At 31.8% G+C, this 23769-nt stretch overlaps 6 protein-coding genes across 11 annotated transcripts; 3 read left to right on the top strand and 3 right to left on the bottom strand.

Annotated features, from left to right (window-relative positions):
• Nucleotides 1–744: 744 nt before the first annotated feature.
• Nucleotides 745–3331, top strand: LOC124915022. The gene is made up of 6 exons (XM_047455667.1): nucleotides 745–1262; nucleotides 1338–1439; nucleotides 1507–1635; nucleotides 1726–1869; nucleotides 1943–2113; nucleotides 2322–3331. The coding sequence occupies exons 1-6, from the start codon at nucleotides 834–836 to the stop codon at nucleotides 2718–2720; spliced, it is 1374 nt and encodes a 457-aa protein (XP_047311623.1). The 5' UTR covers nucleotides 745–833; the 3' UTR covers nucleotides 2721–3331.
• LOC124915021 (protein FAR1-RELATED SEQUENCE 3-like) lies at nucleotides 3265–7431 on the bottom strand. 3 transcript variants are annotated; one of them, XM_047455663.1, is made up of 6 exons: nucleotides 7265–7431; nucleotides 6912–7077; nucleotides 4563–6823; nucleotides 4389–4478; nucleotides 3642–3791; nucleotides 3265–3482 (listed from the first exon to the last, which is right to left on the bottom strand). In XM_047455663.1, exons 3-6 carry the CDS (start codon nucleotides 6792–6794, stop codon nucleotides 3372–3374), a joined length of 2583 nt encoding a protein of 860 aa, XP_047311619.1. In that variant the 5' UTR covers nucleotides 6795–6823; nucleotides 6912–7077; nucleotides 7265–7431; the 3' UTR covers nucleotides 3265–3371. The 3 variants fall into 3 exon arrangements, with proteins under 3 accessions (XP_047311619.1, XP_047311620.1, XP_047311621.1); XM_047455664.1 differs by having other exon boundaries at nucleotides 6912–7042; XM_047455665.1 differs by having other exon boundaries at nucleotides 6912–7039.
• A 3331-nt stretch (nucleotides 7432–10762) lies between these two features.
• On the top strand, nucleotides 10763–13438 carry LOC124914069 (dnaJ homolog subfamily C member 2). 2 transcript variants are annotated; one of them, XM_047454543.1, is made up of 2 exons: nucleotides 10763–10880; nucleotides 11297–13438. In XM_047454543.1, the coding sequence occupies exon 2, from the start codon at nucleotides 11362–11364 to the stop codon at nucleotides 13255–13257; it is 1896 nt and encodes a 631-aa protein (XP_047310499.1). In that variant the 5' UTR covers nucleotides 10763–10880; nucleotides 11297–11361; the 3' UTR covers nucleotides 13258–13438. The 2 variants fall into 2 exon arrangements, with proteins under 2 accessions (XP_047310499.1, XP_047310500.1); XM_047454544.1 differs by having other exon boundaries at nucleotides 10786–10880; nucleotides 11311–13438.
• A 317-nt stretch (nucleotides 13439–13755) lies between these two features.
• LOC124915221 (KHG/KDPG aldolase-like) lies at nucleotides 13756–16522 on the bottom strand. Of its 3 annotated transcripts, none has more exons than XM_047455897.1 (9): nucleotides 16209–16522; nucleotides 16025–16079; nucleotides 15869–15904; nucleotides 15726–15770; nucleotides 15042–15125; nucleotides 14813–14878; nucleotides 14338–14376; nucleotides 14152–14251; nucleotides 13756–14078 (listed from the first exon to the last, which is right to left on the bottom strand). In XM_047455897.1, the coding sequence occupies exons 1-9, from the start codon at nucleotides 16433–16435 to the stop codon at nucleotides 13906–13908; spliced, it is 825 nt and encodes a 274-aa protein (XP_047311853.1). In that variant the 5' UTR covers nucleotides 16436–16522; the 3' UTR covers nucleotides 13756–13905. The 3 variants fall into 3 exon arrangements, with proteins under 3 accessions (XP_047311853.1, XP_047311854.1, XP_047311855.1); XM_047455898.1 differs by having other exon boundaries at nucleotides 16025–16072; XM_047455899.1 differs by lacking the exon at nucleotides 14338–14376.
• A 1247-nt stretch (nucleotides 16523–17769) lies between these two features.
• On the top strand, nucleotides 17770–19964 carry LOC124916312 (zinc finger BED domain-containing protein RICESLEEPER 2-like). The gene is made up of 3 exons (XM_047457038.1): nucleotides 17770–18221; nucleotides 18314–19605; nucleotides 19669–19964. Exons 1-3 carry the CDS (start codon nucleotides 17770–17772, stop codon nucleotides 19749–19751), a joined length of 1827 nt encoding a protein of 608 aa, XP_047312994.1. The 3' UTR covers nucleotides 19752–19964.
• A 761-nt stretch (nucleotides 19965–20725) lies between these two features.
• Nucleotides 20726–23230, bottom strand: LOC124915003 (cilia- and flagella-associated protein 20). Its single transcript, XM_047455642.1, has 6 exons — nucleotides 23083–23230; nucleotides 22918–22991; nucleotides 22796–22827; nucleotides 22205–22446; nucleotides 21187–21423; nucleotides 20726–20936 (listed from the first exon to the last, which is right to left on the bottom strand). The coding sequence occupies exons 2-6, from the start codon at nucleotides 22968–22970 to the stop codon at nucleotides 20928–20930; spliced, it is 573 nt and encodes a 190-aa protein (XP_047311598.1). The 5' UTR covers nucleotides 22971–22991; nucleotides 23083–23230; the 3' UTR covers nucleotides 20726–20927.
• Nucleotides 23231–23769: the final 539 nt, after the last annotated feature.

Below are 23769 nucleotides of genomic sequence, written 5' to 3'. Positions count from 1 at the left end.
AAGGATTGCAGAGTCGTAAGCATATTTATTATAGATGTCAAAAGTATATAAAGATGTCCTCTAACTATCTTAATTGAAACAAATCAGCCCTTGTATAATTTGTGATCCTTTTGGACAGTTTCTCAAATTATAAGCTTTTTATTATTTATAATATTAAAAAATAAAAAATAAATTGTTTAATCGCAAAAACAAAAATCTAAATCAAAGAATGATAAATACTTTATCCTACATTGAAATATTCGTCATAAATGTTAAATAAATCATAACTCATTAAATGTTAAATAAATCACAACTCATTGTTCAATACATTGAAATATTCGTCATAAATGTTAAATAAATCACACCTCTCCATTGTTCAAAACATAATTTGCACCCAAGTTTCCTCAATAGTCTTTGATTTGTTTGTAAGAAAATGGTTCAAATAAAAAATTAACATGTATATTTTCTTTTAATAAAAAGAGAACTAACATAACACCAACCTTCATCGTCACGATAACGGTGAAAAACACATGCAAATTATATTAATATTTTTAATGGTGAAAAATGTAAAAAAAAGCAAAGTAAGTGTATAAATATAAAAAGGGTATATAAATATATAATTAAAATATTAATGTTTTTTTTTTATGTTTTAAAAAAAAAAAGTCTGATATGAATACAGATTTAAAGTATTAAATTGAGTATATTAGTAATTACAGGGATCAGTTTGATTTCGACCCATGTTCTTCTTCTTTGTCTCCTCGGCAACTCCACCACGGCCGTCCATATAGCCACTGCTCTCTCTCTCTCTCTCTCTTCCACAGAGTCAACTCGGTGAGAAGAGAATTTACAGGAAAATGGCGACATCGTCTTTCAAATCAACAACCTCACGAAGAGGAACAACAACAAGAACAAGAACAGAGAGCAACCACAATCCCAAATCATCTGATGAAAAGAACGCGTCCACCGCAAACACAAAGAAAAAACCTCCGCCCCGGCGTTCCCAAAGCGTCAGCGCCATTTCCAGAACCAAGCAGCTAGACCTCTCATCGGAATTCCTCAATAAAATAGACAATCCCCTCTTCTCTACCGGATATGATAATGAAGAAGTTGAGCAAAACTCTAATTTCCACCCCAAAACTCCTGTTGCATGTAATCCCTCCCAGAGAGGTCGATCATCCACTAGGAATGCAGATCTATTCAGTAACAAAAATGAGGAGAAGAAGGAAACGGTTGGGCGACGCCATCGATCCGTGTCAAGAACCCGTTCAATTTCATCCAACGAGGTAAGTGAAACTGTCATGATTATTATGTGTAGAAAAAGAAGACACCATTGATTTCAATTTCGTGTTCTTCTTCAGTCACCAGTGGAAGGAATACCCATTTGGGAAGATGCAATATCTGTAGCTTCTCTATCAGAAATTGAAGAGAAAACTATAAATGCTGTTTGGGAACAAACCATGGTAAGTAAGCAGATTGCAGATCATCCACTCTTCTTCAGATGTGATCATAATTAACTTTCATTTGCAGTCTCTTGCAGTTGATGATTCCAGAGATTACATGTCAAATGATGAAATAGACATGACCAATCCTGTGCCTATTGATGATGATGTGATTCTTGTGGATGTTAGAAGTGATTATGCTAGAAAGCTTAATGAGGTTTATGCCTACTACTTCTATAGACCAGAACAAACATATAAATTATTGAATCAATCGTGTATTGACTTGAACATTGAATGTGTGTTGCAGTGCCATGAACGGGCTAGAAGACTTCGAGCAGACTTAGCTGCAGAAGAGAATCATGAACATGAATTGGGTAGAATTCTAAAAGATATTCTTTCGGAGCCAATCACAATTACCACAAATGTTAAGTCGTCTCCTACAGAAAGAAAAGTAGGTTCTATCTATAGCTATTTTAAATACTAAGTGTTTCAGATGTCTTTAATATCTGATAATATGACAACAGAAAAGCAGTGAACGAAGAAGGATGTCAAGAAGATTGGCTGAAGAAGCAATGACTTACTTTGATGAGTGTGTTTCCATATCAACTTTCGACAGTTCTGATTTCTCAGCAGCAGAGGATGCAACAAGTGTCTCCGCCTCCAACTACCCAGTCAGTCGCTTCAGTGATAGACAGGTTCATTTATCAATTCTTTTACTATATTACCAATTTGGAAACACTTCCTGGATCTGGATTTGGATGAGAAACAGTAAATAAAATTCCTGAATTTGTGTTTGATCTCAAATGGATCCACATCAAGTGTTTCCAAGGAAATTGATTGGCAATCCGGATTCAGAGACAGAAAGTGTTTGATCAGGAGTTATTCATTTTTACTATTATGCAGGGATCATTGATGTTTGATCAGCCAACACATAATCCTCTCGAGTCAGATTTAGTAGCTAGTAGCAGCACCAAGTCTTGTTTAGACCAAAGTGGATGCAAAATTACAGAATTGGGTATGAAATTTCAGTTCTCCTCTGACCAGAAGAAGTTGGCTGATAATTATTCAGACCAACCGAACATTAGAAATGATTCGAAAGATATGGGAAAATACTTTGTGGGGGATGACATGGAAAAGAGAAGATCAAGTTGCTTCAACATAGATGATTATAAATTGTGTAGTCTTGCTGAAGAACTTCTGTATGAGAGAGTCTTACATAGGAATAGAATCGAGTCTGGTAATTTGCATCTTTGTGGTGGTGGGGGTATGACCACCTTACATTCTTTTTCATCTTTGATTTGAAAATGGCAAATCAATCATTTATTGTAAATTCTGCTTCAATCGCATCTGTAAAACGAGATACTTACTGTTTGCCAAGAGTTTATGGATACAGTTTTATATACCTTTTGTATGAAAGGTCTGGAGATCTGAATATGGCCGGACTAACTTCATAGTTTATACACTCCGTTTCTAAAGAGAATCTTGTCTGGATTCGCACCCATATGAGAAAACGGGCTGAATAGTATTTTTAAATGAAGCAACTCCCAATTTTAGCACTTTATGTCATTTGATATTCTAAAACTTGTCATGTTCCTACTTGAGACATTTTTAAAAGTTCTGTAACACAAGTTCTGCAAACAAAATGGGCTTTTGGGGGCAGTTTAGCTAGTAAAATGAACTTCTCTACTATAAAAGCAGATAAAATCTATCTAGATTATGAAGATTGGTTTTATTTAGTATTCCTTGAGCTTATTTTTATGTGGCATGTGTATAGACTATAGAGTTGTAATCATGTTCCCTCTTAATAAAATAAATTACTTTCTGTCTCTACAAGAACTCTGCAGGATTTGTAACTCAAAGTAGAGAAACATGTCAACAACTGATGTGTTTCTAATCTCAAAATATGCTAGATAATCAAAAAATAACTAGAATAGATCTATCACTCACTGAATCTCAAAGTTGCTCATGGATGTAGGACATTGATCTTAACATAGAACCAAGAGTATCTCTTGAAACTTGGAACTTCACTTCTGTTTCCCCATATGTAGTATTTATGTCTTGTAGCTGATACAGAAGAAAAAAACTCGAACAGTTAAGCTGACAAAGTCAAGAAAGTAGATATTTATATGAAAACTAGAGAACACTATTCAGTAACTTGATCATATCGCAACATTTTGGCTGAAAATGAACAAAAAAAAATCAAAATAGTTCAAAGAGGTGTACCTTCAAATTGATAACAGCAACTTTATTAGTTGGTGTTGAGAGCTGCTGACTGATGTAAACCATGGATTTCAACATAGGTTCAAGGGTGACCTTTGTGAGTCTAAACTGAACATCATTTTCCCCTGAAGGAATCTTACCATAATCTTGCAACTGCAATACTCAAGTCACATAAGATGAGAGAATCAATTGACCTTTTAATTCATGTTGCAGCATTAATAAGTGGAGATTCATTCAAGAATATAAATGACAATATATAAAACAAGCAGCTCTAAAAAAAGAACAGTATAATACAAGCAATCAGTTAGAATACACTTAAGTAATTGCCATGCAAAGATCTAATGCATACAATTAAATGGCAATATAAAAATTAAAAACCTAATCAACTGAAATATTATTTTCCGAAAATTGAAAAACTACTCAAATGCAAGTCACCTTAGCTGAATCCAACTTACTCAAATAAAAATATTATGACAAAAACGTTTCTTTTTCTTTTGTTAGGTTTTTGGGCTTTTAATTCTTAATTTCCCGATCTATGTCCATTTTTTATTAACTACTGCCACCAGATGGCGCAACTTGTATTATAATGGTTTGGTTTGGTTTGCCACGGTCACGTTGATTATGGTTCAATGAAAATATTCTAGCTTTTTTTTAAAAAAAAAAACTGGCAAAGCATCTCAACAAATTACTTACACTATCCTAAAATTAGATCAAATCTCAAGACAGTTTTTCAAAATGACATATTCATACCTTTAGGTTAATTACAGCAGCTTTACTGGAAACAGAAGAATTCTGATTCTCAATGAGCCAAGTTATGGCCTTGAAGCAAGTAAGAACCACCTAATAAAATGAGAAGTAAACAATATATTTATTTCTCTACAAAAATTGTCCAAGTAACAAAAACGAAACAATTCCACATTATACCTGGCTATCTGAAGAGACATTGTCCCCATTAATGGAAATAGGAGCTGTACTTGTCTTATTCAGATCACTTCCAGGAACTCCTATAGCATTAAGATTAAAACGTTGAGGAATTGCATCTTGCCAGGGCCAAGATGGACTCGCCACAGGAGTTGATAAATAATTTTTCTTGTTACTGTCATCACTTGTAATTTTCGCAGTAGTTCTTTTAACAGCAGATACTTCTCTTGCCCCATCTCTCAGAAAGGTCATTGCTGTGTTATAAGTCTCCATGGAAACAGCCCCTTCCTCTGCATATTGAATGGCTTCTCGACATAAACTATTGAATCGAGCCGTCAAAGACTCAATTCCCTGAGTAGGAGCATCATATTCATCAATTCCATGGCCAATCCGGCCATTCATTGTCCATCTCTTCAATATGTAATGTGAGGGAAGTGTGAGAACATTCGTCACTGTGAAAACAGTTAATATGTGTCTGCAGAGAATGCCTGAGTATTCAAACATCTGGCAGCTGCAACTTGCTCTCACCTCGGCCATGTCCACACTAACAATGTATGCCTTTTCATCATGTTCATATTTTGCAACTCTATATTTGCTGACAAATCCATCATCCTCGATATTATTTGCAGTATATACAAATGTTTCAACCAGTTCCTCTTGGAATTTAGCAAAAACCTTCTTGGTGTAAAGATTTGCCGCCTGTTGTTCCATAGGTGATGGTGTCTTCAGGACAGGTGTTGTGCAAATTGTATCGAAATCTGCTTCATTTTCCCTCTCTAGTGAATGTTCCAAAGCCCTTTCATACTGCTTGAAAAACATTGGAAGAATTGTCTGTTGATTCACATATCCATCGAAAAAAGATCTATTGCCATGGTTTGACGAGAGTGCACCAAAAAAAGCATCCCGGAAATATACAGGAGCCCATTGATGTCTAGCAGTGTAGACAGCTTGAAGCCATTCATTCTTCTGGATATTATAACTGTGAAGAAGAGAGCACCATGTCGATTCAAAATCCTCAACTGCATCAGAAGAGTTAATGCAGTTATATAATTCTCCATACAAAGAAGGATGAGCGAGAAATATGTGAGCTAATCTTTCTTGGCCTTCTCTCAAGATGTGCCATCTGCAAATGCAGTGACGCGTCTCTGGAAGCACCTGACTGACTGCTACCTGAATGGCTCTATCTTGATCAGTTGTTATAGAAACAGGATGATAATCATTCATTGCAGATAGCCAAGTCTTAAACAACCAAATAAAGGAGGATTCAGACTCATCTAAAAGTAGTGCACATCCGAACAAAACCATTTCACCGTGATGATTTATACCAGTAAAAGGAGCAAATGGAACCTGATACTGATTTGGTCTATACATTGTATCGAAAGTAACTGCATCGCCAAACCGACTGTAAGCAATACGGGATCTTGCATCTGCCCAAAAGATATTTGTCATTCGGTTATCATCATCTAGTTGAATTGCATAGTAAAATCCAGGATTCTCAGCCTGCATCTTTTTGAAATAGTTGAGGATATTTTGAGCATCTCTTCCAAGGGTTTTCTTTCTGAAGACAGGTTCAATGAAATTTGCCGGCATCCTCGTAATGTGTTTGGGATCGCTTGCATTTGCAGGAGTTATTTGGATTTTTGGTTCTAATGATGCACTCCTACTACATCCATGAATGGAATCAAGAAATGTATTATTTCCATGAGTATATGCAAGAACATCAGCTGTGGAGTCTAAGGTCTCAGACACATTTTTTTCAGCTCCAGCAAAATGTTTCCAAGGTCGCAGAAACTTTACCTTGCTGGGACTTACAGTAGAATGGTTATGATCAGCTACAAACTTTGTCACAACCCAACAATTTGGATCCCTTCTCTCTATTGTAAGCATCGCTTTACAACTTTCGACATTTTTCCTTTTGAATACCTCTTTAGGACAAGCAAAATCCCAAGAAATTATTGGTCCATCAGGCATAGTACGGCTATATTGACCAACATGGGTACTAAAACCCACATGCCTGGCATAAGCATCATAGAATATCTTGGCAGCTTCTTCAGATTCAAACTCCATACCGACATAAGGCTTCACAATAGAATCATCATCCTCGTTAGCAGCCTCTTTCTCAGAAGAATTTTCACTCATACTCTGGTTATCAATCATATTACGTGAAACTTTTGCTCTCCGGAGAACTTGTCTTCTACTCTTATTCTTTGCAGCCTCCTTTACCTCTACCTCCATTTTTTATTATACAACCATGTGGCTTATTTCTAGAAAAAGAAAACACATGAAATCATTCAAATGGCTTACAATCATAAGAAAAGGGTGATATAATCTAATAATTAACATCACAGTTACCTCTATTGAGTAACTGGCCAACTGTAGCTTCTCATCATATCTCAATGTTCAGAACTGGGGCCAACATGGATGCATGCAACAATTCCACATCAAAGGGGGGCAAGACGGAACTAAACCCCAAAATTTACCTACTAACAGGCAAATGATGATTCTTTTCAGCCAAATTCTGTATTTTTATTTAGAGAAACATGTGGGTAAGACGGAAAAAGAAAGATAGAGATGAAGAGCTGCAAGCGCGAGCTCAATGTATAACCCTAAACAGGGACAGCAATTGAATATAGCAACAGAAAAGTAATGAACATATCGATAACAAGTACAGGAATAATAAATGAACAATAATGGCAAATCCTTACCAAAGTGACGTTTGTGAATAAGGATTGAGATTAGAAAACTTAGGTCACCGGAACTGTGGAGTGACAGACCAACGAAAAGACGACGGTGCACCTAATAACCACCGGCGAAGAACTTTCGACGATAACACCCACCGCCGCCGGGGACCTCACTCCCACTTTCTTTTTCTTTTTTTTGGGTTTGTTCAAATTTTTGGGCTTTCCTATTTTTATGTTTTTATATTGTTTTGACTTTTGAGTTAATAAAGTTTAATGATTATTTATATTTTTAACCTTTATAATAAAAAATATTTCAACTGTTGATTTCTTCCATTTATAATATATATTTTTACTTACCATTTTTTGGGGGATAAATTATCTTGTAATTAGTTAAAAAAATATAATATATTATAAATTAAATTTACGTAGTGTTGGGATATAAAGAAAAACGAGTAGTGTTGGGATATAAAAGAAAAACGAGTATTTTGCTACCTAATTTATAGGTTCATTACTATGATGGATGAATTGAACTTTAAAAGGGTGGTCATGAGACATAATTTGTTTAATGTCTTGTATAAGAGGTTGGATGCTCAAATGACTTCATTTTGGTGTTTCAAAATGAAAGAGACTTACATTTTTATTTTATTTTTGCATTATGACTCGAAAATGATTTTGTGTCATTGTTTGTCCACAACACACCACATTATTTGACGAATTTCTCTGACATCGACCTTAACAGAGTTTAGACATTTGAAAATATGGATAAAAACTATGACAAGATTGTCCATATGATCTCGAATAATGATTCCGGAAAATGGTTTGATCAGGCTTCAAGAAAATAGACATTGGAGTTGATCTTTATCCGGCCAGTGTCCAAAGCACAATAACTATGAGAAAGTTTCCGTTTATCATCATGTAATTAAAATAGTCTCACACATCATTTAGACTAAGTTAATACACTAATGACAATAATTTTGATTTATCAACCAAATAGTGGTTTTTGTTTTTCATGGATTTCAACACAAAGTGACAATAAAATTATTTGTTAAAACAAATATTTGAGATAGTGCAGTTTCTATAAAAAAAAAAAAAAAAGCAAGTAACCATGTAGCAAAATTTTATTGGCATAATAAAATGAGTATTCAAGCGTTTCCATATTGAAAGAACAATTAGATCAGAAGGGGTGACAAATATTTTTTTTTGTCAAAAAGGGTTGGAGGGTATTTTGACAAATTTTTAAAAGAAAATCCTAATTTATTTTGGACATTTAAGACTAATTTGTCTTCCAACTTTTTGGTGCACTAGAGATTATAATAATGGGGTCTTAGATTATGATTTTTAAGTGCGAAACCATATCAAAAACACTCGCAAATTGATATTATATATATATTATGAGGTTATAATGAATTATCAAACATAATGTTTTTTTAATACAAGGACTCAGATGTAAAAATTCGAACTCGTTTATAATTTTAATATTCTTAAAATTAAAGTATAGAATTATATCATTAGTTGTCAATACGAGTGAAGACTCTTGTCTACAAAGTATTATAACTTCGTGATCATGAATTCAAAGATTTTCACTATTTAAAAGATAAAATAAAAAAAAGTAACCATATTCTCGTTGAATTGATGATTTTTTCAGTGTATTTTTGAATCATTTTAAAATAGTCTTTTAAGTGATGTTTAGTTTAGTGAGTAATATTATTTTTAAATAAAAATTATAGGATGAAAAAAAAGAGGGTAATATACATCTCCATATGACTCAAATTATAGAGAAAACAATTATTTAAAAAAAAAATATTTAAATTATTATTTTTATTAAGTATTTAATTAAAATAAATAATATATCTTAACAAATTTAATAATATAATTTCACTAAATTTCTAAATAATCAACATATGAAATATGAAGTAGGTTAGAGAAAACCCTTATTTTAAGGAAAATACTTTTCCATAAAACAAGATAAAGATTTAGACTCAAATCCAAAAAATCAAGTACAAAATTTAGTGAATAACATTATTTTTAAATAAAAATTATAGGATGAAAAAAAAGAGGGTAATATACATCTCCATAACTCAAATTATAGAAAAAACAATTATTTAAAAAAAATATATTTAAATTATTATTTTTATTAAGTATTTAATTAAAATAAATAATATATCTTAACAAATTTAATAATATAATTTCACTAAATTTGATAATATTTCTAAATAATCAACATATGAAGTACGTTAGAGAAAACCCTTATTTTAAGGAAAATACTCTCCCATAAAACAAGATAAAGATTTAAACTTAAATCCAAACAATCAAGTACAAATTTTAGTGAATAACATTATTTTTAAATAAAAATTATAGGATGAAAAAAAAAGAGGGTAACATACATCTTCATATGACTCAAATTATAGAGAAAACAATTATTTTAGATAATTTTATTTAAATTATTATTTTATTAAGTATTTAATTAAAATAAATAATATATATTAACAAATTTAATAATATAATTTCACTAAATTTGATAATATTTCTAAATAATCAACATAAGAAATAGGTTAGAGAAAACCCTTATTTTAAGGAAAATACTCTTTCCATAAAAAAAAAATAAAGATTTAGACTCAAATCCAAACAATCAAGTACAAAGTTTAGTGAGTAACATTATTTTTAAATAAAAATTATAGGATGATAAAAAAGAGGGTAACATACATCTCCATATGACTCAAATTATAGAGAAAACAATTATTTTAAAGAATTTTATTTAAATTATTATTTTTATTAAGTATTTAATTAAAATAAATAATATATCTTAACAAATTTAATAATATAATTTTACTAAATTTAATAATATTTCTAAATAATCAATATGTGAAGGAGGTTAGAGAAAACCCTTATATTAAGGAAAATACTCTTTCCATAAAAAAAGATAAAGATTTAGACTTAAATCCAAACAATCAAGTACAAAGTTTAGTGAGTAACATTATTTTTAAATAAAAATTATAGGATGAAAAAAGAGAGGGTAACATACATCTCCATATGACTTAAATTATAGAGAAAACAATTATTTTAAAGAATTTTATTTAAATTATTATTTTTATTAAATATTTAATTAAAATAAATGATACATCTTAACAAATTTAATAATATAATTTCACTAAATCTGATAATATTTCTAAATAATCAACATGTGAAATAGGTTAGAGAAAACCCTTATTTTAAGGAAACTACTCTTTCCATAAAAAAAGATAAAGATTTAGACTCAAATCCAAACAATCAAGTACAAAGTACAAACCCTAATTCAACTTATTTGATATGATTTAACATCTCATTAACTAATATTTTATATATTATATAATTTCAATTATAAAAAATAATAAATTTTAAAAAACATAAAAATAAGTAATAAGGAAAAGAAAAGCCGGTAATTATAGGCCCAATAACAAATTGGACCAAAATTGAGGCCCAATTATACCGACATGACCTATAGGGTACATATATACATACACAAGAAAGCGAAGAAGAAGTGAATGCGAAGTAGAACAACTTCTTAGAGTTCGATATAGAGAGAGAGAGAGAGAAAGACGAGGGAGGCGGCTGTTCTCTTTCTCCTTCTTCAAAGTTCTCCTGAAGAAGCAGATTCCGATAAGTAAGTAATTCCAATCTCTAATATCACAATTTCTATTATGATTCTTCATAGTCTATAGTTTGCTTTCGTAATCGTTCGTATTCATATGTTTTCGATGATGTTCTTTCTTACAAACATGGTTGAAGTAATGTTTGGATCGTTAATTTATATATTACATCGGATCTCTCATTCAATCATTGGTATTTGTTTAGTTTTTTTTGTAAACCTAGACATACTAGAGTTCGATTGGGATGTGATTTGTTTATTCATATTGTTGAAGTTTCTTTAAAGCCTTATGTTTGATCTTTTTAGGTTTTATGTAATATTAGTAACATTAAAGTCAAATTCAATCTTTGTTTTGTTCTTATTCTGAAATAATATCCTAGATTTATCCCTTTTTGTAAATTGACTGACTTGGAACTGTATACTAATTGCAGTTTTGACCTTGAAGGCCTATTCTTGTAGTAGATCTGACACCCACCTGGTGTGAGTATCTACTGTTATGGCTAATCAAACAGGAAAGATGCTTTTTATATGCTATTCAGATGAGATTAAAGATGGGATGTCCATATATGTTTCATCAAACTGTTCTCCCATAAAGGCATTGAAGTATGAACCGGCTGGTCATTCTTTTAATGATGCTGCTCTTAAGCTTGTTGGGTTTTGCAAGGAAGAAGAAGTTGTGAGTGATGAAAAGGTTAAGGAGCAAATACATGTTTCATCGACGGATTATAGCAGTAGCAGTAAGGGTAAGAAGAAGTCAAAGGAGAATCAACAAGATCATTATGCTTTACTTGGTTTGGGTCATTTAAGGTACTTGGCTACTGAGGATCAGATAAAAAAGAGCTATAGAGAGACTGCTTTGAGGTTTCATCCTGATAAGCAAGCTGCTCTTATTCTTGCGGAGGAAACTGAAGCGGCAAGACAAGCATTGAAAGACGAAACGGAAAACCGCTTTAAAGCCATTCAAGAAGCATACGAGCTGTTAACTGACCCTGTGAAAAGGCGGATCTATGACTCGACTGACGAGTTTGATGACGAAATACCCACAGATTGTTCTCCCCGCGACTTCTTTAAGGTGTTTGGACCTGCTTTCACTAGAAATGGGAGATGGTCCGTGACTCAACCGCCCCTCTTGTTAGGCGACGACAGTACTCCGATTAAAGATGTGGACAAATTCTATGATTTCTGGTACAGCTTCAAGAGTTGGAGAGAATTCCCTCAAGAGGAAGAGCATGATCTAGATCATGCTGAAACTCGTGACGAAAGAAGGTGGATGGAAAGGCAGAATGCGAAAATGTCTGAGAAGGCTAGGAAGGATGATTATGCCAGAATTCGTTCCCTCGTGGACAATGCCTATAAAAAAGACCCTAGAATCCAGAGAAGGAAGGAACAGCTCAAAGCCGAGAAGCTGATGAAAAAGGAGGCTAAACTTAACGCCAAGAAGCAACAGGAAGAAGAAGCAGCCAGGCTTGTTGAAGAACAGAAACGCATAAAGGAGGAGGAAGATAAGAAAGCAGCTGAAGCTGCTTCAAACCAGAAGAAAGCTAGGGAAAAGGAGAAGAAACTGTTGCGAAAGGAGCGTACTCGTCTGAGAACCCTTTCTGCTCCTGTTTTATCCCTCCAGCCATTCAACCTAACCGAAGCCGGTATAGAAACCCTTTGCGCTTCACTCGACATGGAACAGCTCAAGAGTTTATGCGATAGAGTCGAAGGAAAAGAAGGTACAGAGAGAGCACAACTCATTAAAGAGTCCCTTAACAGCGACATCACTGCAGACAATCTGAAACCACCAAATGGGTCTTCAACCGTTATTCCAACTCCTACAAGGATGAACGGAAATGTTAGCTCTGAGAAAAAGAAGCCATGGGGTAAAGAAGAAATTGAGCTACTTCGAAAAGGGATTCAGAAATATCCAAAAGGAACCTCAAGGAGGTGGGAGGTTATCTCAGAATACATAGGCACTAACAGATCTGTTGAAGAGATTCTCAAGGCAACTAAAACTGTTCTTCTTCAAAAACCCGACGATTCAAAATCGTTCGACTCGTTTCTTGAGAAGAGAAAGCCAACACCATCTATTGCTTCCCCTCTTTCTGCTAGGGATGAAACCGAGGCTCCTCCAGTGATTGCTGCTGCTAGTAAGGAATCATCAGCCAGCGAAAGCGCTAATAATAATAGCCAAGAAGCTGCTGCTGCTGCTGATGAAGTAGTGACTGGTGATCAAGATGTATGGTCGGCTGTTCAAGCACAAGCTCTTATACAAGCTCTGAAGACATTCCCGAAAGATGCTAATCAACGATGGGAACGTGTTGCTGCTGCGGTTCCTGGGAAGAATGTGAACCAGTGTAAGAAGAAGCTTACTTCTATGAAGGAGAATTTCAGAAGCAAGAAGGTGTAAGGTATTTTCAAGATTGATGATTGATTTGATCAAACACTAGACATGTCCAATTTTGTTATTTAATTTGCAATTTTATATACTAGCTGATGAGTGATATTATTATTATTATTAACTTGTGGAAGATATTTGTCCCAATTTTGATCTTTGTCATTGATTAGATTCTCTTTATTGTTTATTACAATTCTTTCTTGAGTACAATTTTATTATCTTCTGATTTTGGTTTTACTGCTATTATATGCTTCATGATGATTACTACTTTCAATCAAACTTTGATTTTATAGCTGAGGTTTTAAGCTCATTTGATACTCTTTTTGAGCCTATTTTGAAATTGTTTTTTTTACACTTACAATGTCACTGAAAAACAAAAACAAAAACTTTTTGTTTGATTTGGTATAAATATTATAGTCTAATGTTTTTCTTTATTTATATCCATTATTCATGTTGTTTTCCAGATTATAAGTGTTTTTGACCATCATTTAAATATTTAACAAGGGGTAGTACAGTAGTATTCCTAAAAATATTTCAGCAAAGAAAAAATACAACTGAAAAATAGGCATAAATTTTTTGTCAATGTAAATATCCAAAAACCATTGATTGTTAGAAAGTGAAATATAAACCTAATTCTAGAGTCTGACATGATCAAAAGATTCAAGGCAATTCATTTCTCTTCCTTTCTAAAGCTTTCTTCCCCTCAAACACTGCTAGCTGAGCCAATCTGTATATTGCATTAAAATCCTTTCTACCCATAGCTTCTTTACTAAATATTGCATCCGAAAGAAGAACTGCAGAAGCTCCTTGTAAAATATAATCCCCTAATAAATCTGCAAGTTAGAAAAACTAAAACTGATAAGAAAGGCATGGAGAATAAGGATGAAGGGTTAAATCTCTGCAAACCTATTGTTACTCCTTGAGAGGCAACCATTGGAATATGCGAAAATGGCTTTCTTATAGCTGCAATATACTGAACACCGCCTAATGCCGAAACAGGATAAACCTAGTCCATACAAGAAGAAGGATTGATTTAAAACCAACATTTAAATGAGATTCATTTAAAACTAGATATCTATCCCAAGGAAGAACCTTCACAATTTTGGCACCCATATTGTATGCAGACAATATCTGTTCATAAAATAATTCAGCAGTTAGTGGAATATTTCTTAAGGAATTATGTTTTTCATAAATCAAGTAAAAACAACTAAAAATTGTAACTCAAGACCTTGTTTGATGTGTGTTATTTAAGATTAATTCCAAATAATCATTATCCAATCAACAATCTATTAATGTTCAAATCATTAACCTATATATTCTTTATTTAAACATGTCTTTTTACCCAAATGGCCAAATGACCTAAGTTCTATAACCTACTTGAAACTAGGTTAGGTTCAAATAATCACCTGGTTATTCAAATAACCCTAGATCAAACAAGCCTCGATACATCCATTCCTTACAACTTAGACCAAATACTTAATGCCCCATAAAATGTGACGGAGAGGGTATATAACTTTAGTACTTATGAGAATATTGTAGAAAAAACGAGGTTGCAAAAATGACTTGCCTCTGTTGGCGTCATTACACCAGGTATGTACAGAGCTTCACCAGCATGAACAACGCTCATGATTTCCTAAACAAGAATATACTTCACCAGATCAGCTACAATGAATGATTATCATCACAATCTTTTGACCTATTTTATAAATAGGCACATTTTTTTGGAGCCAAACTAGGAGCCAATTCAATCAAAATAATGTGATTTTTTCTTTCACAATCCATATGCAATTATGCACCTTCACTATAGCAGGACTCATGAGAAACTTTGCTCCTGATAGTAAGGCCTTTTTTGCATCCTTATCATTTAAAACTGTCCCAACCTACAAAGGAAACACCATTGATAAGTTAAATTAGGAAACTGTTACAGTAATAGATAAATAAAGCACATTCTACAATGATTATGGGAAGAATCTTAATTACCCCCACTTAATCTTTACAGGATTTGTCTATTCTACCTCGTCACTGATAGAAAAATATGAACTATCCTGTATTAAACTTTAAACTGATAATAATCATCCAAGAACAACATAAGGTGATAATACTTGGGCTATTGTTTGTTGTGGTTATTTCAAAATACCCCAACCAAATCTACCATTATATCATTTTAACCATGAATCAAAATACAAAATTACTTAATTTATTTATTATAATATTAAATAAAAAACCCACTTCTTACACCAAATAATGTTATTTGGAAATAACTACTTGGTTATACAAATAACCCCAGATCAAACAAGGCCTCAAGTATTTGACAATGCAGTTAAAATCACAGAAAAGATGTTCCAACATTCCAAATAACAGATACTGTATATCAAAAGGGTGAAGCAAATTCATGAACTAATCCATGAAAAGGTCCAGCAAATTCGTCTTTCAAAGAGTTAAAATCTTATAAAGCATATAATAGGATGATCTATTCTTACCCCAAATGTTATTGTAGGATACTCCTGAACTAGCTGCTGCAAAATCTGTGCAAAAAAATAAGAAGAGTAGAGCATGTTATTTCTACAATAGACCTGAGACATAAGAAATCAATGTTGCATCTAATTAATTGCTCAAGAACAACCTCAAACACATCAGGCGTTGACATCACAATCTCCAGCTACAAAGAAGATATTATATTATCAACATCATCTACAAACTGCATTATATCTAGCCACATAAGTTTGCAAATATACCCAAAAAAACAAAACTTTAAATTTAAGTGGAGAAGAAAACTTACAACTGAGATACCACCGGAAATTGCAGCACGAGCTGCTTCAATGGCTAACTGTGAACTGTAGAAATGTCAGTATATGAATCATGAATTGAACAAAAAAGAATGATTATGGAATTGGAGAATGCTTCCCTCAACACTTATCCTCCCAATTGGGTATTTTGTAGAAATGTATTTGGATGAAGTTTACCTTTCCGCGCGAAGGCAAGCAATTATACCCGAATTCTTTATGTCTGAAAGTGTTCTGTCTACGGGAGAAGAAGAAGAAGAAGAGGGATGAAGGTGTCTGCAACAGATAGAGGAAGAAAATGGAGATAAAGCTGGTGACCTTCCTTTGAAAAAATGAAACGGTCTTAAAAACGACGAGGAGCGGGGACAAGGAACCCAATTGCATATACTTGAAAGACTCTTCTCCATGACCACAAACTAGTGAAGAAGAAGAAGTACAGAGGCGGGTCGGGCGGCGGGAGAACCGGCGAAGAAAAGCCGAAAGATAGAACTAACAAGCTGATTGAACTGATGATACTTGATAGAACATATTAAGGATTAATTTGTATCTTTTCTATAAATTTAAGGTTCATATTTGAATTCTAAAATTAAAATAAATAAATTCTTAAAATATAAATATTTTGAATTAATTGTTTTAAAATACACTTTTTAAACGTTAAAAACTAATTTTATTTACTTATTTCTCCTTCCTTATATATATTAATTTATTTTCTCAATTAATATATATTATATATCTCCAAACTTCTTTTTTCAAATTATAAATAATAAATAATTCATTTTATAAAATATTTAAATATATTCATTTATATTTTTTTAAATATTTATATATTTTAGTATATATATATATATTTATAATTATTTCTTAATTTATAATTTTAAAAAATATATATATATATAGTTTTATTAAATGATACCTAAATTATAAATTAATAAATAAAATTTAAAATTATATACATTTTATTTAAAATTATATATTTAAATGTGTATTTGAAAGAATAGTATAAATATATTTAAATTTTTTATATAATATATTATTTAATTAAAATATTAAGATATTTAATGATAAAAATTAAAAAGATATTTAGTTGTCTTTTATTAATAATAAAAAATATATTAATCCTTATATTTTTATTAAAAGATTAGTGTACAAATTTAACTTTCCTATTATATATATATAATATATAAGCTCAATTTTAATTTAAAAAAAATCATTTAATTATTTTAATTAAATAATATTTTAAAATATATTTAATTGTGTATATATTAATAATATTTCTTCTAAAACAAAAAAATTTCAACAAAAAATAAATTGAGATGTGTCATTTTCTTTTTTTTAATAGATTTAAAATTTAATAAAAAATATAAAATTTCAAATAATAAAAAAAGAAGACGTTATTTCTCGGCAATCTAGGTACGCGGTCCGCCCCGTATGGTGTCCGAAATGTATTCGGGTCAGTACCCGTCTATAAATATCGTTTCTTATTCTCAGCCCGACTCTTCATCTTCTTCATCATCTTCTTCTTCTTCAGTTCAAGCATGCCCAAATACTTCACCGTTTGATCATTCTGAAAGCAGAAGACCGACTTCCGTTTTCTCGTTACGTCGACGCACTACAAAACCCACAAAAGGTTTCTCTCTCGCTTATGATTCACCATAACAGTGTTTACAGTCTCTTGTATTTATTATATATAGTAACTAATAATAATGCAGTTTGTTTGTTTTTTCTTTTCTTCATCATAAGCATGTCAATATCAAATCAAGATATGCAAGATAATGCCACATCACACTCGTTTGATCATTCTGAAAGTGAAGAATCTGTTAAAGCATTGAAAGATGATGATGATGAAGAAAGTAATCATGCATTTGTATTTGATCAAGATAAATGTGGAAAAGCTCTTGTTAGGATGATCATCACAGATGAGCTTCCCCTTTCTATAGTTGATAATAACTCCTTCAGAGTTTTTTCAAGATCTCTTCAACCATTGCTTCGATTTCCTTCTAGAAAGCAGGTTGAACTTGACATTATTAAAATCCATGACCATGAAAGAGTAAGAGTCAAGCGAATGTTACAAGCTAATGAATCCAGGGTTGCAATCTCCACGAATTCCTGGACTTGTCACGATGAATTCCATTATATGATGGTGAATGCACATTTCATTGACTGTAATTGGGTGTTGCAAAGTTGTGTCTTAAGGTATGATTGTTTAGTATTATAGTTTGAGGGCACCAAGAAACATATCATATTATATTATAATTGTATTGTATTCTTCATTGTTCTATATATAGGTTTGTGAATTTGCCAGATCCAGATATGAAGAATCAAGTGGGCGAGGTGTTGTTGAGAACTTTATTGGAATGGGATTTGGATCGGAAAGTGTCAACAATCACTGGTGATAGTCGCAGCAAAAGTGACAGCATACTTGAATCCGTTGTCTGGAAGTTGCAAAAGAATTCTTTGATACTGTCGCGTGATTTTGATTTTGTCAAAGTGCGATGTTGTGCAGATATTGTCAACTCCATTGTGGAATATGGTATGGACACAATTAGTGATTCAGTTAAGAACATAAGTGAAAGTTGTGATTATTGGACAGAATCGCTAGACAGAAGGGAAAGATTTGTAGAGATCGGTGTTGAACTTGGATTAAGTATGAGTACTTATTTGGTTTCAGATTGCGATCATAAATGGACATCTACTTATTCCATGCTTAAAACTGCTTTGCCATATAAGTTGGTGTTTAATCAATGTTCTCTTTTGGATAATGAGTATAAGACTAAACCAAGTGATACTGAGTGGGATCTTGCGAATGAGACATGTGTTCGATTAGAATCAGTTTGTAGTATTACCAAGTTGTTCTTTGAAACTAAGTATCCCACAGCCTTTCTATATTTTCAAATGGTATGTGATCTTAAGTTGGTTTTAAATGATTGGTTAGCTTGTTCGAATCAAGTTGTTCAGAATATTGCAGCCAGAATGATGAAGAAGTTCACTAGATATTTGGATCATATGCATATATTGATGGGTGTTGTTGCTGTATTGGATCCAAGGACTAAGTTACACTTGGTTGAGTTTTCTTTTGCAAAACTCTTTCCAAGTGATTCTGATCAAAAAGTGAAAAGGGTGGTCCAAATATGTAATGATTTGGTGAAGGAGTATCAAACTAGGGTTTCTCTTCACACATCTACTTCTAGTAATCCAGATACTAATGTATCTTCAAATCCAAGATATCAGATATCTCCTGAATTTGAAATATATATCCAACAGAGAATTAAAAAGACTGAGGTGAAATCGGAGCTAGAGTACTATTTGGAAGATGATTTGGAGTCTAGAACATCAGATTTTGACATTCTTGCTTATTGGAAGGCAAACTTAAAGTATCCGACATTGAAAGCAATTGCAAGAGATTTGTTAGCTATGTCAGTGTCAAGAGTTGTTTATAAGTCGCCTTTTAGGGATGGCGATAGGATTTCTGCTTTTAGTGATGGCAATAGGATTTTATCTCCAGCCCGTAGTGGACTTGATCTGAACATATTGGAGGTTCTCATGTGTTCGAAAAGCTGGTTAAGTGGATCCGAATCAGGTATGCAAATTCGTTTGATGTTTTCTTTTATTGCTAAGTTTTACTTATTATTAATTTTTATAGGTGATATTTCAAGGGAGATGCATGATATAGGCATGGACGACGATTATGATGCCGATGAAATGGGTATATTTTTATACATTTGAATTTGAATTTATGTTTTTTATAATATTTATATCGTCCTTTCTTTATCTATTGTAGATGATGATGATGAGGTTTGAAAAAATACTTTTGAGGATTGAAGCTTGCATGGGGTGTGGGGTTGTCACCTTTGTTTTTGTAGTGGATCTTAATTAGTGTTATTTTGTTATGAAAATGGTTAAACTTTGAAGTAAGAATATTTCTTGTGTTTTTAATATATGAATTTAATGTTTCAAGTTATTCTTATTTTTATATTACATTTATATATGTTTAAATTGTGTTAGAGAGTGGGGAAAACATATATTTCACTTTTTCTCTTATTTGAGGCAAAGAAAATGAGACTTCATTAAGAAATATGTAAAGATTTTCAAAGCAAGTATTTTGATGAGATTACAATTAAAAATTAAACTCTTTTTTTTTTCTTTGGTCAAAAAAATTAAGAAGCTCTAATTTATCATTTGTTTTTAACTACATTATTTGTAAATACTTAGATCCAGCAAAGCTAGATTGATTTGAACAAAAATAAATATTTTTTTTTTGTTTATTCAAATATTGATTGAAATAAGGTAAGTTTTTAGAATATTTCTTATATATATATAAATATATTAATAATAATATTTTACTCTTAAAACTCAATTTCATTTTAGCAATGTGTTTTCAAAAAAACAAAATCTTTGTTTCGACCATAAAGTCATTAGGTTAGCAAACAAACATACCATAAATAAACATGACAAAACAAACTTTGGATCCCATTTTAGAAAAAAAAATGTGTCCATTGTTCCTTTCTTTAGTATACTATAGAATGCATTTATGTTTTTATTTTTATTTATATATTTTGCGACTTTTTTATTTCCTCATCCTATCATTTTCATTATAGATAGAGATTACTTTACAAAAAAGTATTAGTATACTATACAAACTTTGATCTTCAATTTATAAGCTATACTAATTTGCATAAAACAATCAATATATTACCTAATTCAATATTAAATGTCAATTGTTTTGCATTAAGAACATATAAAAGCTGTTACACATGCATTATACATAGGCAAAAGATAAAATTGTTTTTCAGTCATTAACTAAAAAGAAAAAGATAAAGTGCAACAATATTGCATTGAATGGCTCACCATTCGAGCAGACCCATTTGTTTAACAGCTTTCCGAGAGCCTTCGGATGAACCTTTATGGTTTCTGCAATCAGCCAAGAAATATAAAGGCGGTGAAGTCCTAATGCTAGGACTATAGAGATTATTTGTTATTTCATTGAATTTAGTATGATACATATATAGAGATTTTTTACAGTTTTATCTGAATCTCTATACCTAAAATGTTCCCAAATATGCTCTATATAAACATATTGGCAATGTAATTTTCAGGAACAGGGTTGCACATAGAATACATGTGTCTGTAGTAGAGAAATCTGAGTTGGTAATCATTTTACCTGCATAGGCAGATAAAGCTTGAATTCTGGAGGAAGTTCTTCCTCAGAATAAAGGCGGTCAGAGAAATAAATCCTTCTTAGCCGACAATTTGCATGAACTTGAACTCTCAATGTCTCAACATAGTTGGTCCCATATGCACGTCTAACTAAATCAGCAAGATTTAATTGAATTTGATTCCATCCCTCGTCCAATTTCAAGGGCATTGTGCAAATATATGGCTTAACTCTAGTCACAGCCTACAAAAATAAAAACCATCCAATTGGTGTTAATCATTCACAAGCCTACCAATGCAGGGCATCCATATTTACACATCAGAATAAGTGATTAAAAGATCATATACTACCCATTGTTTTCAAAAAAATAAGAATGATGAATAAAGAAGACATTGTAACAAATGAGCTACAATGACAGATTAATAAACCAGAAAGACAATTTTATATGCAGATGCCAATGAATGAACAAAGCAAGGTAGAATAAGTAATCTTTATATTCGAATTAAGGCTTTGTTTGATGTGCGTTATTTGGGATTAATTTTAAATAACACGCTATCCAATCAACAATCTATCTACTCATCAATCACATCAATGAAATCATCAACCAAAATACTCTTTAGTTTTTAAAATACAAAATTATTTATCCATTATATATGTATACCCCTAATGTCTTTTTAACCAAATAACCTGACTTTTTTTTGCAACCTACATCATTTGGAAATAACCACTTCATTATTCAAATAACCCAGTATCAAAGAAGGCCTAAGAACTAAGCAAGATCCCTTATGTATCCATTATTGGAAAGAACAAGATATATGATTTAGGTTTAATGCACACAAGAGACATGTTACAAAAAAATCCTGGCTCCACAAAAAGGAGCCCGCATAGCAACCCGAAACTTAGCCACATCTCCACCACACTATCTTTAATGTATTCATCTTTGCTATTAAAAACATCCATCTTTATATTAAAACTACACCATAAAGAATGCATTGGAACTACAAAATAATTAGGTAAAACTTACTTGAAAATTAGAAGCTCGGAATCTTCGCCTCACATTCTTGTCATCCAGCACTTGGATCTCAAACGTGAAATACTTCTTCATATTTTTAACTATCATAACTAAGAAGGGCAACTTTATACCAAGTGTTGCGGCTGGATCTGCAGGGCAAGTGATGAAGGTTGATTGTACGTTTGTTCCTACTAGTTCAAGAACATTGGAGTGTATGTCTTCATCTTGTAATCGTTTAATCTGGCCATCAACAACTGCACGAAAAGAAAGGGAGTCACTTGCATGAATTTCTTTAACCACGATAAAGACCATGAGGTTGACTTGTTTATTAATACAAAATTAACCATAAGAAAATGAGTTAAAAACTAATCTCCCCTACTCTGATGACCAGTTAAGTGAGATACATATTGAGAAGAAGAAATATGTAATGGAGATTGAGCATAATCATTGATGGGCAAGAAGATTATGAGTATAAACAAGAGAATTGATCAGTTCTTTCAAAATATAAAAAACCATGACAAAGATGATATCTTCCAACTGAACCAAGTTTCTGTTGTATATCATACTAGTTTCAAAATATAAATAAATTTAGAAACTACTCACTTTCCTTGTCCCAGATCTGCAATGGCTTGCTCCTGAAATTTAAGAGAAAAATAGACCATCATCATCAGTTGTATTCAAACAAAAACTAAATAGAAAGATATAAATACATGTAGATTTTGTACCCAAGGCTGTATAAAATGGAAAGAAACCCTGACTGGAAGGTGTTCTTGAACATCTCGTATTACAATTCCCAAAGCTACAAAGATATGAAAAACAAGTGATTGGTGAATTTACAATTTCAAATGAACAACACTCCAACAATCAATCAAAGAAGGTTAAACGTTTACTGGCTATGGCTATGGTGGATACGATAGAGAATCTCAATTAATTGAAGTCCCGTGGCCGTGAATATGCGCTCGCTGGTGGTGGAATTATATTAGGGCTTCTCCGTACGCCGATTGAAATCGAAATTTCAGGTTTCTTTAGAAGAAGAGAGAAAGGTGATTCATTTATTTTTTTCTAATAAATACTTAATATTCATTTAATTCAAATAAAAAATTACATATACAATAAATATTATCCATAAAATATAATGAAAATTAGTCATGTGATTCAAAGATTAATTACTAACACATATAAAGTTACCGGTATAAAATTGAAACTATAGAATTATTTTGATTTGAGAGTTTATTTCAAAATAAAATAAATTATTAAACAAATTTTTCAATTTTTTATTGATTAATTTATTATCTACTTGTCCCTGATCAAATATGTATATTACTAATTTAAGCATTGAATTGAAAAAAAAAAATCAATGTTAAAACATTAATTTTTTTGAAATTAAGTAGTTAAAATACAAATTTATAAACAATAAGTTAACGGTTAAACTAAAAATTTATTTTTTGTATAATTATAACACTAAGAACCACATTTAAGATATCATAACTATAAAAAGTAATTTATATTTTTATGTTACAAAAAAATAAAAATTAATAATTACTTTAAATTATTTATAATTAATCTAATATTTAAAC

The sequence above is a fragment of the Impatiens glandulifera genome, chromosome 9 (genome assembly GCF_907164915.1).
Source record: "Impatiens glandulifera chromosome 9, dImpGla2.1, whole genome shotgun sequence".
Lineage (NCBI taxonomy): Eukaryota > Viridiplantae > Streptophyta > Magnoliopsida > Ericales > Balsaminaceae > Impatiens > Impatiens glandulifera.
Note: the sequence above shows the minus strand (reverse complement) of the source record. Positions and strands in the feature narration are given on the sequence as shown.